Source organism: Natrix helvetica (genome assembly GCF_964273705.1).
Source record: "Natrix helvetica genome assembly, chromosome: 4".
Classification (NCBI taxonomy): domain Eukaryota; kingdom Metazoa; phylum Chordata; class Lepidosauria; order Squamata; family Natricidae; genus Natrix; species Natrix helvetica.
The window spans coordinates 140,486,288-140,499,047 of record NC_138550.1 but is presented as its reverse complement, the minus strand read 5'-3'; the positions used below and the strand labels follow the sequence as shown (position 1 = coordinate 140,499,047).

Below are 12,760 nucleotides of genomic sequence, written 5' to 3'. Positions count from 1 at the left end.
CTATTGTCACTAAATTTCACTAAGTTTAACTAGTTTTAAATTATACACTTCCATATATCAACCTGTATCTTTCTAGTAACAATACGGTCTCATGTCTTCTGCCATTTGTGGTATCAGTCATCTAATAATCTCCTTAATCAAATTTGTATGGACTCATCTTAGCAACTCCTTGCTTATAAAATCTCTCATGTAATTTCGATGTCCTTATTCTGTTTCCTTAATCAGCTTATCTTTCATTGTCAGTGTTATCAATGATGTTGCTAATAAAATTTCTCTCTTTAAATCCATAAATTCTTTTGTTTTTTCTTCTTCTGTGTCTTGCCATCTGGGGCAGAGTTCCCCTCCATTTAATTCCTCTTTCAGTATTCCACTCTTTCCATTTCCAGACACAAACCAATCACCATAAATATCAGCAGATTTAATTTCTTTATGGTCATTTTCCACTTCGATTTTTAGGATTCTAACCACCACTTTTTCCACTTGATAAACATCCTCCAACTTCTTCATCATATTTTACTGTTAGGTGCTCTAAAAGTTAGGGTTCTAAATACCATGCAGAAATAAATCATTGTCCAAGGCAAAACATCCTTTCAGGTGCAATTTATTCCGCAGGCATGTTAGTACTGCTATGGAAATTTCAACTCTGGAAGTACATTCTCTAAGTTCAACCAGTTGAAAGTTCATGATCTCTCCCCACACCCACAAATCCATCACATGTTCCAATCATCATCTTCCATGCTGGCATGTACACCCATCTTCTTCCGGCCAGGTGTCGAGGTGCTGAGACAAAAGATGACCTTGGCTTCTACAAAAGAATGTCAACAATCCATTCTACAATCCTACTCCTTTCTATTCCCCCCTCCCAACTACTACACTATTGAAACAGCATAGAAAATTATAAGAAAGTGTGGCAGGCCAAAGATCCTAAAAAGAATATAATTACAGGCCTGACAGGCGGCCTCTCCTCAAAAGAAAACCGTTTCCTGCAAAGAGAATAACATAAAAGTTAACATAACAAAATTAACCACCTCTTCTCCACCCAGGGGAACCCCTTGACTTCTCGGGAAACTTCCCATTGAATTGCTTTACTAACTTCTCCACTTTCAGGTTCCCACTGTTCACCCAATTAGCTTCAGACCAAGGGTAACCCTTCCAATGCACTAAGTACTGTAAGCAACCCCTATTCAGCCTGAAATCTACAATTTTTTCCACCTCAGATTGCGTTTCCCCTTCCATCACTAAAGGAGGAGATTGAGCTTGGGTGGATGCTCTTCTGTTAGACCCAATTACTGGTTTCAACAAGCTACAATGAAATTCTGGGTCAATTTCCCCTAGACTTCTGGGTAGACTGAGTTGAACTGTAACTGAGTTAACTATCTTCACTATTGGGAATGGACCTAGAAATTTTGGACCCAATTCCTTGCTAAGCATTTCTAATCTTATGTATTTGGTAGATACAAAAACATTGTCCCCCACACGGTAGGGGTTTAGGAATGAGCGACGTTGATCATCTTGCTTCTGGTAGGCTTCTGCCGCAACTGCTAGAGCCTTCTTCGTATTCTCCCATCCTTTCTTTAGCATGTCCATCCATTCACTCAAAGACATGAAAGAAGGAGGTTCTCTAGGCAACTCAGGCATGGCAACAACTCCCATGCCACTGGTAATCTGGAAACCCGCTAATCCTCTGCTGCTGTGGACCGCATCGTTGTACGCCACTTCGGCGAAGGGTAGCAAGTCCGACCAGTTGTCTCGCTGATAGTCCACAAAACACCTGATGTATTGTTCCACCACCGCATTGGCTCCCTCTGCTGCACCGTTCATGCTGGGATGAACCTCTGAGCTCAGTTCTTGTGTGGACCCAATAGATCTCAGGACCTCTCTCCAGAACTTGGCTGTGAACTGGACTCCGCGGTCTGAAATGATCTTCTTGGGTACTCCATGCAGGCGATAAATGTGTTTCACAACCATTTTCGCTAATTCGCTTGCGGATGGCAATCCTGAGCAAGCAATGAAGTGTGCCTGCTTAGAAACCAAATCAATAACAGTCCAAATTACTTTATGCCCACTGCTGTCTGGGAGTTCCATGATGAAGTCCATTGCGATCTCTTCCCATTGCCGTTTCGGGCTCTCTGCTGCAGGTGCTGTAGGTTCTGGGCTCTTGGATCCAATCATCCACGGTTGGCCTTGTTCCTCCTCCGAGGCCTCCCCCTTGGTAGGACTCTTCGTCACCTGAAGTTGGGGGTCCTCTTCCAGAGGTCGGTTGGGCATTTCCCCCTCCGAGGCCTCCCCCTTAGTTGGACTCTTTGTCACCTTCAGTTGGGGATCCTCCTCCGGAGATTGTTTGCCCTTTTCCTCTTCCGAGGCCTCCCTCTTGGTAGGACACTTCGTCACTTTAAGTTGGGGATCCTCTTCCAGAGGTTGTTGGCCCAGATGACTTTTCTGTGCAGGCATCTGGGGCCCTCTCTTAACCACCGTGGCAATTGGTACACACGTTTGTTCTTCGGCAATTCCCTCCTCCGAGGCCTCCCCCTTGGTAGGACTCTTCGCCACCTGAAGTTGGGGATCCTCTTCCAGAGGTCGTTTAGGCTTTCCCCCCTCCGAGGCCTCCCCCTTAGTTGGACTCTTTGTCACCTTAAGTTGGGGATCCTCCTCCGGAGATTGTCTGCCCTTTTCCTCTTCCGAGGCCTCCCCCTTGGTAGGACACTTCCTCACCTTAAGTTGGGGATCCTCTTCCAGAGGTTGTTGGCCCAGATGACTCTTCTGTGGTGGCATCTGGGACCCTCTCTTTACCGCCGTGGTGGTTGGTGCGCACGTTTGTGGCATTGGGGCTGGAGCCAAACACTCTGACGCTCTGTGGCCAAGTTGACAACAATGGTGGCATTTAATTGGCCCCCACGAGGAATGGAACCTAGTTACATCTCTAAACTTAGGAACCGTTTCATCACACTGCCTTGCTCTCCAACTTGCAGCTGCCCCCTTGGTAAACCCTTCTTCCATGGTGGAGATTGCTTCTCTGTAGGAAGGTGGAGTAAGAACCTTTTGGGGCATTGCAGATGCACCTTGTCCCGCTTCCCATCTTGCAGGCCTGGCTTTGGTAATCCCTTCTTCCATGTTGGTGATTGCTACTCTGTAGGAAGGTGGGGTAAGAACCACTTGGGGCCTTACAGGCGCACAATTTCCCGCCATCCATCCCGCAGGCCTCCCTTTGATAATACCTTCTTCCATGGAGATTTCTTCTCTGTAGGAAGGTCTGGTAAGAACCTTTTGGGGCCTTGCAGGGGAGACTGGAACCGATGGGGAGGTCAATCCCTCGGTTGGCCACTGCCCAGCTTTCTGCCATGGTGCCATCTGCTGAGGGAGGGCAGGTGCCCACTGGCATCCCTCCCATCCATGACCTGGGGTTAAGACCCATCCCGGGGTTGCCTGCTTCACAGGTTGCAGCTCAACCAATGATGGCTGGCTAGGGGGTTTTACGTGCCAAGGACCCTCCTGCTGGCTTGGAGGAGTTATGGGCCAAGTAGGTGCCCTTTGCTGGCTTGGATGAGTTATGGGCCAAGTAGGTGCCCTCTGCTGGCTTGGAGCATTTCCCCATGCTGATGGCAAAGGAGTTTGTAAGTAGCATCTTTTCCATCCAAGTCCTGGGAGGAAAGCCCAATTTACTGCCCAATTTGCTTCATTTACTGGTTGCAGCCCCATTTGTGGTGGCTTGCAAGTGACAGATGCTGGAAAAATTCCTTCTTCCTGCCTCCTTTGAAATTCCCATTTTGAAAGGGAATCTCTCTCCCATCTAGTTGCAGGGTGATATGCCATTTCATTTATTGCCGTCTAGAAGGAGCCCAAACCTCCGTTCTAAGGGTGTTTTTTTTTTCCAATCTTGCTTCTAAGCTGGGGGGGAAGGAGGGGGAGCATGCACTCACAATTTTGCTGAAGAAGTCCGTCTGAGATTTCCTTCGTCTTGTCGCGTCTCCTCCTCCATTCCTCCAGATGCAATTAAACTGGAAACAGCATTCCATTGCCTTTGAAGTTCCGTACTCCTCTTCTTATCACCAAAAGCTTCTCATTAATTCTTCGCTGATATTTACGCTGTCCCGGTCAGCATTGGGAATGCCGAGACCCACATCACCAGATCTTCCATCACCAGCCCTTCCCCCTTGATAGGGGGAGGGAGCTAGTGAAATATTTTTAAAGTAGAGAGTTGAAATAATGTTAGGGTTCTAAATACCATGCAGAAATAAATCATTGTCCAAGGCAAAACATCCTTTAAGGTGCAATTTATTCCGCAGGCATGTTAGTACTGCTATGGAAATTTCAACTCTGGAAGTACATTCTCTAAGTTCAACCAGTTGAAAGTTCATGATCTCTCCCCACACCCACAAATCCATCACATGTTCCAATCATCATCTTCCACGCTGGCATGTACACCCATCTTCTTCCGGCCAGGTGTCGAGGTGCTGAGACAAAAGATGACCTTGGCTTCTACAAAAGAATGTCAACAATCCATTCTACAATCCTACTCCTTTCTATTCCCCCCTCCCAACTACTACACTATTGAAACAGCATAGAAAATTATAAGAAAGTGTGGCAGGCCAAAGATCCTAAAAAGAATATAATTACAGGCCTGACACTAAGTCTTCCAACTTCTTCTCCATCTTCTCAAATGTGTTTAATAATTTCTGAATGTCTAAGAATATCTTTTGCAGGCTTAAAGTTTCTTTCTGCTGTTGAAGTTGTTCCATTATCTCCAGCTAACAAACACTGCTGCTCTAGCTTGGAAGGTTTTTACAAGATTAAACATAAATTCACAATAAAGTTTTATTTTCATTTTTCTCTGGTTAAAGATATACTTCAAAGGGACATCTGTATGCTTTTCTTCTTATCACCCTCTATAAACAAGCAGTGAGACCTTGGAATGCCAAGCCAGGATAATCAGTAAGGAAAGTAAAAGTGTTTCGTTTCCAATACACAAACTTCCAGCCTCCAAATAGCAGTGTTATTGTTACAATTTTCTTTGTTTCTTTTTGTATCTTTTTTATATTCCAAGTTAAAAAAAGGGTCCAATTCTTGAATGAGTTAGAAAAACACGCAATGAAAGAGGAGAATTTTAGTCCATAGGTTACAAAGAATAATAAAAGAAAAAAATAGAAGAAGAAAACTTAATTCATTTGTTTTAAAAGGCTTGCATAAATTCCATCCATGAACATAGCATTTAAAAAGTAAGACAACCCACTGTCCAAAACCATTCAAAGCTTAATTCCGCCGCTTATTCTGTTATCCAATTTAAATTAATTTTAATATTTTTATAGGCAGTCTCTTTTAAAATGGTAAAAATTCCTCACCAGCTGGAAACACTTTCTGTATCCTTCCGTTTTGGAGCTGCCCCGACTTCATCAGCCTTGGCTGGATTTTTTGTCGCCAGCTTGAAGAACTTCTCTTGCATCGATCAGGGACTTTGTGAAGTCCCTGTGATCAGCAATATGTATTCTTCCTGTTTACCATCTCTGCTGGACGGTTTAGGTCCGATTGGACCACCCAGTGGCAAAAGTATCGGCTGCGATCTCGGAGCATCGAGACCGCACATCCGTATCGGCATGACATTGGCTCCTCCTCCTCTGTTATTTAAGTTCTGACTAAACATGAGAGACCCACCACCAATTCCATTTTATTTTAAAATAGAGTTGTACAACCCACAGATAAGGCTGGTTTATTCTGAGCATTCCTAAATTTATATCAAATATACATTTTAAGAAATTTAAATTTTAAGAAATTTATTGTAGGTGTTAAAATTTGTTCATTTCAATCCATAAATCCAGAGCCCCTTTCTGGCTTTTGAGGACCAGCGGGAGGGGATGATTCTGCATGAGTGGCAGGCAAGCGTACACAGATGGAGCTCCGTTTGCACAAGTGGTGGGCACACACGTCCACTGTACAAGTGCTAACCCACTGCTCACATCCTTGCCCACTGCTTCTGCAGCCCACCTGCGAACAGCTCAAGGCTCAGTAGTTGGACTGGGGCCCCAGAGGCCCCAGCTTAAATCCACTTAGAAACCCACCAAGAAGGAAACTGGACAAGCATTAGCTATTGTCAGTATACAGTTTAGAAAAATTGCTAACCAAAAGCTGAAATATCAATTTTACTGGAAAATGGAGCCAGTGACTTAATATAAAATGAATTTGCAGCGTCAATCCTTAAGATAAAAAAAATGGCCTGGTTTTCACTGGATTTTTTAATAGTTCACCAAGATTTGTCTTTAAGAATACCTTTAGGAAATTGTGCAGCAATGAGACTAGGAGATCCTTGATCTGCAGTGGATATTTTCTAAAATGTTTCCTCTCCACCCTGAATGTGACTATGCTCTACTGAAATAATATTTTTGGAATAGGAGTATGTTTCTAGGATCCTTGAGATTCAAAAGAAAAGGTTTCTGAATATAGCCTGCTTCTTTGCTCAAGGTGAATTGTCCCTCCTTTCCCTTCCTTCCTTTGTACAGTATAAGAAAATTATATTGTGGTTTAATATACCACCAAATGCTGTTTACTTCTGCTGTAATGGATGCTATTATGCCTTTCCTTTCTTCTTCCTTTTAATCATATTCTACAAAGACATGCAAATAAAGCCAGGTATTCTGAATACAAGGTTTATTGTCTGCAAGAAAACAGGTGTAACAAAACTTTTTTATTTTCAAGAGAGAATTTTGAGAAAAGGTCTTTCAGTGATTGTGTTGATTTCTTGAATAAAAAAGGGATGCATTTGTAAAAAAAAGTGGATAATAAAGAAGTTGATAAAAGATTTACTCTACCACTCAGCATGCAAAGGAATAAAGCTTTACCATATTTCCTAATTAAATGTGTGTTAAGAAGAGACACTGTAAATCAGAGAAAGACTTTCTTTCCCTTTCTCCCTTCCCTTTCCTCCTTGCATTCTATTTTTTTATCCTTTATATAATACTACTGTGGAACATCTATAAAATAGAAATAATTTTCATGTTTTTCTGTCACAATGGTTCTAGCACAGATCTGATCCTTAGTCTATAGGGAGAAACAAAAATTCATTTCAAACTGTTGATAGAAAACAGTGCCTAAGGGTCAATATGTGTTCATGTAGAAAGACTGCCTATACAACTCCCTAAGCATAAGGAGAAGTGTTTGGGGTCCCATTTTTCTACTTTCCAGTTTCTAAAGCAACAGGTATAGTAAGTATATCCTGTGATATGCAATTGGAACATGTCTGACCTATAAAGTGACAACTTGCTTCTGTTTGGCTGCATAGAAATTTGGGTTGTTGGAGATAAGTGAAATTCTAAAGATAGACATGCTTTGGCAAAGTTATCCATTTCATGGAAACTTTCAGAATATTGCAAAATAGGAGAGCCAGATGAAACTACAATCCACCAAGACAGTTGCAGCTACATCAGAGATGGGTTGCTCTTGGTTCGGTCCGGATCAAGTGAACCAGTAGTAGCGGCAGTGGGAGGCGCATGCACAGAAGCGTCGTGCAAGTGAACCAGTAGTAAAAAAATTAGAAACACACCAATGAGTTACATAGCCATATAATATGGACCTCTTTGCCCCATCTATGTATTTGTGGCATGGACCTAGTCCTCATCCTATTTATGTTATTACAAGAATGCAACACATTGAGCTCTGGTAAAAAATAATCTTTCAGATTCTTAGTCAGAATTTCTGTAGAAAGCCTAATATAGTGTTTTGTTTCTCTTGCACAGGAAACAAGTTCTGGATCTTCAAAGATACCACCCTCCAACCAGGGTATCCTCATGATTTGATATCATTAGGAAGTGGGATTCCTCCCCATGGTATTGATTCAGCAATTTGGTGGGAGGATGTTGGGAAAACCTACTTCTTCAAAGGAGACAGGTGAGTATGTTCATTCTGGAAGGAAAAACCATACAATTTACATGGCTTGCTGTTCTCCTTCATTATTAGTATTAATACATATTCAGAAATATGGAATATTTATTTGGCACTATTAGTGTTTCCGATGGCAACACTAATATTTATCATTTTGCTGCTGAGCAATGTGCAGTTAAGATTTATTCAAAAAAAAACCACAGATATAAATATATGAATATGCAGAGTAAAATTAAATGTCAGAGTTCCAAGTAACACACCCAATGAAAGAAATTTCTGAGGCTTGAAGTTCCTCAAAGTTCCGTTTTATTAAAGATATCATATTGGTGCATCTGGGAAAATCCGAATCTGAGAGTTCTGGGTTTTCCCTGCCCAAAAGAAAGTCAAAGATCCATCCCCTGCGCCCACAAGTCCATCACATGGTCCAATCAATTCACCGTCCCAACTGGAGACAACCCCCAGTCACTCCCATCCAGGTGCAGGCCAAATGTCCTTGATTCCCAGAGAAAGGAATGTTCTTATGGCTAATCCTCCACCACTCCTTGCAATTCCCCCTTTCGTTTTCCCAGGTACTAAATGTGGCAGCCCTGAAGCTCCAACAAGAAAGATGGCTTCTAGGGCTGACATTAATTTTATATATGAAGTTAAAGTTTCAGTTATACATATAGCCAGTCTAAAAAACAACTTTAAAATAAGCATTCTTTGTTGTATTTTCTCAGCTTTTCTACAGGAAGGTTTGTTGCTGCTTGTGTTTTATTTTGGACATTTGGTTCATATAATATTTGAAGTATCCCCAGTTTGAAATGTAGAAGAACTGCACAGCTGTTTTTTTTAATTATTATTTTTCTTCCCTTGAGCTACCTGTAGACTTTTCTAGTTGGCATTTCTTTATTTAATTAATCCACCAGTACATTGATGATGGACATATTTTTTTTAAAAAAGGCACATGAAGAGGTAGGTAGCACACAGGAAAGGAAAAATAATATTTTTTTAAAAAAAATCACACACAAACAACATATTTCTATCAGGTTTGAGTTGGGAACATGCTATGTGTCTACTAAATGTTACAATTGTAATGAAAACTTCAGTAGGTGTTCTTGAAGAAAAACTGGCATTTCTACCATTAGGGTTAGGGTTATGATTGCCAATCAAACTTCAAAAGTTTCTTAGAACAAAATAAAGCACAGAAAGCACACCACATATTTGCACCGAAGCTGACACAAGTAGGAAGTCAGTACTTTCAAACTGGAACAAGAAAAATGGGTGAAAATTGCATTTGCATGGGTTGAAGATAAGAGAAAGACATAAGTGGGGATCCGCAATCATGAGCATGTACTAATGACTAGAAAATCTAACAGCATGGATATACTGTTAATTTACTTCCAAAGGAAGTTAAGGAACGTTGTCTTCAATTAGATCAAACATTTTACAGTTTGCCTATTTTTTTTAGTTGAGCTCTGTCTATCATTTGCTCAGCGTTGAGCAGTAAAGATTAAGCCAGTTTAGTTATACTAGATGTGCTTATATAGATGGTCATTTGACTTTGGGATACTTACTGGTGCAGTTGTCTATTCTGCCTTCTAACTTCAACATTGGTCAAATCTTGCATTACTTTCAACAATCTCACCAATTTGTTTTCTTATTTGAGTTGGACTTGCATGATTTTATTAAGAGGATAGCAATCCAATTTTTAGAAATGAAACAGGGCAGAAATTCCAACTTGAGGTCTGCTTCAGCCTCCTGGTATGGGGGGAAGCTGAAGGTAAGCCTGGAGGGAAGCACCACTGGAGGAAAAGAGCTGGAGGGCCTTTTTCCAGTGGGAATGTATCATGGTCTGGAACGGACTGACCATCTCAGCCCACTGAGCCTCCATGTGCTGGTACTTGGCCTTGCACTCCTGCAGGTCTTCCATCTGCTTGGAAAGCCTATGCTTGTAATCCTCGGTGAGGTGCTTCTGCTCCGCCTCCTTCTCAGTCAGATCCAATTTGAACTGAGCCAGCACTTTTGCCAACTCTTTCTCATGGTGGCTGCTTAGCTCCAGAAACTGCTTCCAGTTGGGGCCGTAAGGAGCCCAGGCAGGCAGGCAAGGAGTGGCTGGGAGGGGAGGAGCAAGTAGAGGCCAATGAGGCACCATAAAGTTGGCCACACCCACTCAGTCACATGACCTCCCACTCAGTGATCCGCCCACTCAGCCAGTCATTAGGCAGATCATATTAGTGGTTCACAGGATTTAAAATTATAAATTTAGTAGTCCCTGGGGTCCAAAAGGTTGGGGACCCCTGCTTCAGAGTGTACAGTTGTGTGGACAGAAAACAGGCAGCATTTGGGAAGCTGAAGTTCATTAAGCACCTTGCCATCAACTCCTATGGAGGACAAAACTCTTTTATAATCTGCTTGTTATGGGTGTGAATATTATTTTAATATTAATCTGTTTCATATATTTGTTCAGTCCACCTGCTTTGAGGACTATTCAAATGCTAGGCATCCTAGTTGCATGTTTGAGATTGGAGGTATTATACATTAGAATTTTTTCCCATTGACATTTTTACAAAGTTGAGGTCTTCTTTAAAATACAGTGATGAGAAACAGAAAAAAAAAACTGTGTCCAAAAAGAAAAAAAACAGAGGAAAGTAACAGAAAAACTTCTGTTGAGGAGAAGGTTACTTTTTAGGTCCACAACAAACATAATGAGACCCCGCAGGTCATAAATGCAATAAAGTGTATAAAGGAGGAGATTTGAAACATACGAGCCATGCTAAGATAATTGAGCTATTACAGGATATTGACCACTTAGTGGGAATAAGGCCATATCACACTAAGCTTCTCAGCACAGTTTATATCCCCCTCCCTTTTTTTTTTACTTCTTAATGTAATATAGGTTGAATTCTCCCACTGGTTTTAATTGCACATGTAAGCCTCTTACAAAGTTCTTCATGAACTGAGAACAGCCCACTGTTGCTTCTTTAGCTGTGATGATTTGGTAGGGATAAAAAAAAAGTGAGGCAAAAGGTGATAACAAAGCCAAAGGAGGAGAATTGCCTTCCTGCAAAGGCTGTGAAAAGATGTTCTAACCTCCCAGGAGAAAGATAGACCTGAAAAACCATACAGTATTGCTGGATAACATTTTGACTTCAGTCTCTGAGGAATGTGTTGGTGACAGATTGTAGCACCAATCTGCGATACCTTAAATTAGCAGCATCTTTTTCCTGCTGCTTCCAAGTGATCCTGGGAAAAGATGTAGACATTGTAGATAATTTCCAGTGCTCTGAAGCACTTTTTTTGCAGATTATATTAGAAGTGCTACACAGCTTTTCAAACACAATGTATTTTTTTTCAAATATTCTCTATGGTGACCTTCTACCACTGCGCCATAGAGTATTTTAACTTACTGCACCTGTGTATGGTTTTCCAATTGCACAATGGCAGGTAGGACAGCACTCCAGAGGGTCAATGTCATTATCCAGAGGATCATTGGTTGCCTCTCCCCTCTTTGGAAGAGCTTTATAGCTCCTGCTGCTTTAAGAAAATTCAAACATTCTTAAAGATCCATCTCATCCTGGGCACCTTTTTTTTAAACTATTACCATCTGGCAGACGGTACAGGATAATAAAAACAAGGACAAATAGGCTGAAAAACAGCTTCTATCCCAGGGCAGCATATTGAATTCTACGGTGAAGTGTAATATTAATGCAATATCAGGTTTTCAATTTTAATTTATTATAAGATGTGAAGGATGTGTGTTTGAGTTTTTATTTTTATAGTTATAATGTACACTGAAGACGGCATTTAATTTCATTTTACGATGTGCAATGACAATAAAGTAAACTAAGCTAAATGAGGGCGGATGGATGGATGGATGGACGGATGGAGGAACAGGGAGACAGAGAGACAGACAAGCAAATCCCAAAGAATCAAACAAATGCCAGAGCATGTTCCCTGCATAAATCTTACGTTTATTCAACTAAGCAGGAGGCAGACATTTGGGTCTTCACACCTCTTGAATTATTGAATTATATAGTGATGTCAACTTGCTATTCATCTGCCTCTTATTGGATTGTTTTGCATCTTCTGGTCATGGTAGTCACTCCCATTTGCCTCCCCATTATTCTGTGGTCCTCCAAAGACTGTGAATGCTAAACATTGACACCACTGTTTTTAGCCATTTCAATATAACAACTGTCTTGATACTCAGCTGTACATTTCCACCCCGAACCACCCCAACGAGGCCATCGAAGTGATGTCCCGGTGTGTGGAAGCCGTACGGGTCTGGATGGATGACAACCGACTCAGGCTCAACCCTTCCAAGACGGAGTGGCTGTGGGTTCCGGCCCCCCGGTTCAACCAGATAATTCCATCTCTGGCCATTGGGGGCATTCAACTTGCCCCCGTGGAGCGGGCGCGCAATTTGGGCGTCCTCCTGGATGCCAGGCTGTCCATGGATGAACATGTGACAGCCGTGGCCAGGGGGGCGTTCCACCAGGTTTGCCTGGTGCGCCAATTGCGCCCCCTATTGGACCGGGACGCCTTACGCACAGTCACCCATGCGCTGGTGACGTCTCGCCTGGACTACTGTAACGCTCTCTACATGGGGCTCCCCTTGAAATGCACTCGGAGACTGCAGTTGGTCCAGAATGCGGCCGCGCGGGTGATTATGGGGAGTACCAAGTACTCCCATGTGACACCTCTCCTGCGCGAGCTGCACTGGCTCCCTGTGGTCTATCGAGTGCGTTTCAAGGTTTTGATTACGATCTTTAAAGCGCTCCATGGCTCAGGACCTAGTTACCTGCGGGATCGTATTCTGCCCCATACATCCCTACGACCCATCCGCTCGCACAGAGAGGGACTTCTCCAGGTGCCGTCTACCAGACAGTGCCATGGGGCGGCGCCTAGGAGC

The 12,760-nt window shown here is 42.4% G+C and overlaps 1 protein-coding gene across 1 annotated transcript in view; it reads left to right on the top strand.

The window, feature by feature from the left end:
- The window catches only part of MMP16 (matrix metallopeptidase 16), a 184,606-nt gene that overhangs the window by 162,576 nt on the left and 9,270 nt on the right, over positions 1 to 12,760 (top strand). Inside the window, exon 8 of the mRNA XM_081952437.1 lies at positions 7,722 to 7,872. Coding sequence (XP_081808563.1) covers positions 7,722 to 7,872 — 151 coding nt within the window. The remainder of the gene's footprint in view (positions 1 to 7,721; positions 7,873 to 12,760) is intronic.